At 38.2% G+C, this 5,041-nt stretch overlaps 1 protein-coding gene across 2 annotated transcripts in view; it reads left to right on the plus strand.

Moving 5' to 3' along the window:
• rbms1a (RNA binding motif, single stranded interacting protein 1a) overlaps positions 1–5,041 on the plus strand; it is a 26,787-nt gene that overhangs the window by 15,153 nt on the left and 6,593 nt on the right. For both annotated transcript variants that reach the window (XM_014003005.1, XM_014003006.1), the window contains exons 6-10: positions 527–606; positions 708–808; positions 1,007–1,056; positions 1,336–1,426; positions 2,878–2,928. In XM_014003005.1, the coding sequence (XP_013858459.1) occupies positions 527–606; positions 708–808; positions 1,007–1,056; positions 1,336–1,426; positions 2,878–2,928 (373 nt within the window). The remainder of the gene's footprint in view (positions 1–526; positions 607–707; positions 809–1,006; positions 1,057–1,335; positions 1,427–2,877; positions 2,929–5,041) is intronic.

The raw sequence follows: 5,041 nt of genomic DNA on the forward strand, positions 1-5,041 counted from the left end.
CTAAGGTTAGCCTGTTGGTTTGCTAAGGTTAACCCAGGGTTAGCTTGTTTGTTTGCTAAGGTTAGCCTGAGGTTAGTGTTAGCTTGTAGGTTTGCTAAGGTTAACAAGGTTAACCTGTAGGTTTGCTAAGGTTAGCCTGTTGGTTTGCTAAGGTTAGCTTGCAGGTTTGTTAGTGTTAATGTGTAGGTTTGCTAAGGTTAGCCTGTAGGTTAGTGTTAGCTTGCAGGTTTGTTAGTGTTAATGTGTAGGTTTGCTAAGGTTAGCCTGTAGGTTTGGTAGTGTTAGCTTGTAGGTTTGGTAGTGTTAGCTTGTAGGTTTGCTAAGGTTAGCCTGTAGGTNTGTAGGTTTGGTAGTGTTAGCTTGTAGGTTTGCTAAGGTTAGCCTGTAGGTTTGGTAGTGTTAGCTTGTAGGTTTGCTAGTATAATTTAACTTCTACAGAATGCAGACTTGTGACAATACAATATTATGATTAAAATGATGATCGTTGTTCCTGTTGTGTTGTAAATTCTTTCCTGTGTTTCTCCAGGATGGACACGACAGATCAGTGTAACGCAGTCATCTCTCATTTCAACGGGAAATTCCTCAAGTTAGCTTCTGGAGTTCTTGGTTAGAAACAGCTTCACTCTTTAATCATCGCAGTAAAACCTACCAGAGGTGGTGGTTATTTTTTGGTCAGCTGTTTAGTTGTTTTTTGTTTTTCTCCTCAGGGCCATCTCAGCCTTTGCTGTGCAAGTTTGCAGACAGTCAGAAGAAGAAACACGGTCACGGCGGGTTTGTTCCCAACGGACAAAGAGGGGATCTCAGACTAGTGCGTATTCAGTCAGTCCTGGGCTTTAATACCTACTGACATCTGTTTGATGAACAAATACACAGAGGAATACATATTAGCTGTAAAATATATTAAATCAGAATGTAAAATATTCTGATCAGTGAAATGAAAAGGTAAATAAATAAAAGATGCCTACCTACAGTAAAGTAATGATGTATATTTATATTTTTGTCGTAGGGTTCAATGACTCTCACATATGACCCTTCCTCAGCAGCCATTCAGACCGGGTAAGTTAGTCAGGATTCAATGTTTAAGTCTTTCTAAATTTATAATACAAGATTTTTTTTCCATACAAATCTTTTACTTTATAGAGTAAAAATAAATGAAGTTTTTGCTGTTTGTCTTTTGTGTAATTTATGTTTATCAAATTTTAGGACTCGTTAAAGAATCTAGCTTTTTAAATATTTATAGAGCAGTCGAGCAGGAATAATGCTATTTGTAACAATTTAAAGTTAATTTGTGTTGTAAATTTTGAGTTTTATTTGATGCCTTTTTATTATGTTTAGGTATTATTCTTCTCCGTATCCAGTGACCAACAGAATAATGACGGTGCAGCCGACAATGTCTCCGTACATGTCTCCAGTTTCTGCTTACCAGGTACGCCCAGAGTCCCTTTAAAAATCTAAATAAAGATAATTACACATCAAACAGACAAAACTAAACATAAATATTATTTTTCTCTGTTTGTACAGATGTGTGTACTTATGTTAAGGTTTACTTGGTTATGTGTAGTTTTGAACAAAATGAACAGATGTTCTGATCTGAAACGTTAAGCTAACTGTGGAGAGTTTAGAAAAGATTTTTTTTGACAACAGCTGAATATAAAACCAGAAATACAATATTACTTTAGTAGGTTAGCTAGTTATAGCTTGTTTTGTTTTCATGTTTAAATGTTAGATTTAAGGGTAAAATTGAAATGTAGTAAAGGGTAGTTGGATGGTGAATGTAACCAAATGTTAGCTTAAAGACTAGCAAGTGGCTAGCAAGGACAAACAAACCAAAATACAAGTTACAAGTAACACAAAGTAACAAGAAGTTAGTAGTGAAAGTAGCAAAATTCTAGCCAAAAGCTAACTAAAACCAGAAAGAAACAGAGACATTAGCTACAATTTAAAAGTATCAAAAGACAAGCTTAAGTCTAAAAGTTTAATAAAGCTAGTTAGGAGTTAAAAATATCAAAATGCTAGCAAGAATTTAACAGTAGCAAAATGCTATTTATGAGTAACACAGCAATAACTAGAAGCTAGTCATGAAAGAAGCAACAATGTGAACAAAAAGCTAACTAAAACCTAAAAGAGGCTAAATGTTAGCCACAAGTTTATCAAAAGACAAGCTTAAATCTAAAAATATCAAAAAGCTAGACAGGTGATAAATGTAGCAAAAGGTTAGCTAAAAGTAACAAGACAGTTGCTAGAAGCTACAAGTAGAAGAATTGTAGCTTAAATGTAGCAAAAGACTAGCAGGAATTTATGAACAGTACCTAAATACCACCTAGAGTAACTAGAAGCTAGTGAAAGTAGCAAAATACTAGCCAAATGTAACAAAAGCTAACTACAAAGAGGCTAATATCAGCCACAAGTTCAAAGTATCAAAAGGCTAGCTAAAAGTAACACACAGTAGCTACAAGCCAGAAGTATCAAAATTCTAGCTAAAGCAGCAGAAGGCTAACTAAAAGTAGCAAAATGCTAACTAAAAGCAAATGCCTGTGAAAAGTTAAAAGTATTAAAGAGCTAAAACAAAGCTGGATAGTAATTAAAAGCTAGCTAGCAGCTAAATGTATCTGAACGTTAGCTTTGGAAGGAAAATATTTCAATGTGAAAAATATTTGTAAATAAAGTGAATTATTATGGAAAGTATAAAATTTACAAAAGCCAAACGTAACAGTGTTAATGTAAATCTGATTTAAAACGTTTTCTTTCTAAATGATACGTACAGCACATCTGTTTAGAATATAATGAGTTTTACATTTATATGCTAATGCTGCTAAAAGCAGCAGATTTTATATAAATAAATAAGTCTTCTTTGGTCTGTTTTCACCTCCCTGTTAGGTGCAGAGTCATTCTTGGGTGGCGCACCAACCCTACATCATGCAGCACCCGGTAAGAGAGTAAAAACACCTCTATTTGTGTGTACAGGAAATGGGTGAGGCGCTGCTACAGCTAACGCTGAGCTCACCAACACCACTCGTTATTTATTCAGCCCGCTCTGCTGACAACAATCAGACTTGCCTGAAGCTGACACAAGTTTCTGCGTTACAAATTAAAAGTGCGTACATGTGTGTCGGAGCGAGCCTGAAACAGAACCAGAGACGCTCAGCCCCCCCTCCTTCCTCTCTGTGGATCCAGCAGGAAATGCCTGAAGCTGAGACAGTCTTGTGACTCTTTGACTCGTCCAACAGATGGTTTCCACCGAGACAAGTGTCTCTGCTGCTCGGCTCGGCCCGGCCCCCCTCCCCCCACCTCTTTACTGAGAAATGGACCATTCCCACAAGGCGTTGGGCTTTAAAGGAGAACACTCCGTCTGAAAATCAACCACAGAGAGAGTTTATTTTCCCCTCAAACACAGAAAATACTTTCACAACTTTTATTTTTATAGCTTTAGAGCAGGGGTTGGACCATGGACTAGATCTGGACCCAAGTCTGAAGTCCTTAAATCTAGATCAAATCGTTTTCTATTTGGATCCAGGTTTGTTGGGAACTGTTAGAACTGCAGGTTTTCTTGTTACAGTGGGAGTCCTGTAACTGTGGGACCATGGTCCAGATCCACATGAAGTCTTATCTGGACCCAGAGACGTTAACGTTTATGGTCATTTAAAGCAGATTCTTAAATCCAGATCAAACTATATTTTCTGGTTCCAGATATGTTCGTAATTTAGGAAAGATTTAATATATGAAAAAAATTTAATTAAAAAAAGAAGCTCATGTAGTTTACAGTGGGGGTCCTTAAGCTTGGTCCCAAAGAAATTTTTTTAATTGGGCCTAAGCATTGGGTAAATTTTTATTACTTTCATAAATTCACAGAAGAGGTCCTTACATGGTGAACCAAGGTCCAGATCTGGACCAAATCCTCACCCCTAATTTACACTACACGCGTCTCCACTCCGCTGCGCTGCGCTGCACTCCGGTCCGACCTCTGCAGCAAATACGCACCCATTCCAATCAATGAGCATTTACACTGGCTGCGCACGGCGCTGAGCAGACAGCGATCCACCAAAATTAGAACCGRTCCTATTTCTGCCAGATGCCGGAGCTGCGCTGGAGTCAATCTACAAAGATCACGTTGCACCAACAGGAAGAGGAATGAACACAACATCCGTATTTTCAGAATAAGACACCATAAGGTGGAATAATTTTGTTGAAATCCCAGCTATATTAATAAATATGTGGATATATTTCTACACAAACACTGTCAGAATGTATGGTTCTGTTTGGGAAGCAGATGGAAACATGTAGCAACACACACGATACATGTGGATTTTATTTTGAAATTCGAAGTTTCAAAAAGAAGACAGCGAGACAGTTTCAACCATAGATATCAAAAGTTTTTATATCAATGTTTTCAGCTGTGTTCACAGAGTTAATTATTTTTTGCTCTGACTTCCACATTTATYACTGGATTTATTGCATGATCTCCTTCCTGCACACGCTCCCTCCTCGGTGTGTCGCAGCGCAGCGCAGCAGAGCGGAGCGGAGCCACATGTAGTGTAAATCCAGGTCCACTCTAATTCAGCCAGGTTGATAAAATTCAGCTGAAATTTATTTTTAACCTGTTCAAGTTTTCTTACATTAACCTACAGTTCAGGGGTCTCATTTATAAAGGATTGCGTGGAAACCATACTAAAAGTGAACGTACGGCCAAAAGGCGGAAATGGCGTACGCCAAAAAAAATTCAGATTTATAAAACCGTACGTACGCACGTTTCTGCGCATCTTTCATTTATAAATCACAGCCGCACGTCAGAGTTTACGCACGAGGTCCCGCCTCAGTTTCTACCCTCTACACGCCCACACTCAACCATAAACAGTCAATGCAAAGTACCTCATGAATGTTAAGATGTATTTAAATCAGTCAGCTGATCAATGCCAACAAAAGTGATTGGCTCAGACACGCGCTCCGTCATGCATCTGGAGGATGACAGGTGCTGACAGACAGCTGCTCACATGAACAGAATGTCTGTAACTTGCAGCTTTTCCCTCATTTTGCAGGTTTATAG

Source organism: Austrofundulus limnaeus, unplaced genomic scaffold (assembly GCF_001266775.1).
Source record: "Austrofundulus limnaeus strain Quisiro unplaced genomic scaffold, Austrofundulus_limnaeus-1.0 Scaffold16, whole genome shotgun sequence".
Classification (NCBI taxonomy): Eukaryota; Metazoa; Chordata; class Actinopteri; order Cyprinodontiformes; family Rivulidae; genus Austrofundulus; species Austrofundulus limnaeus.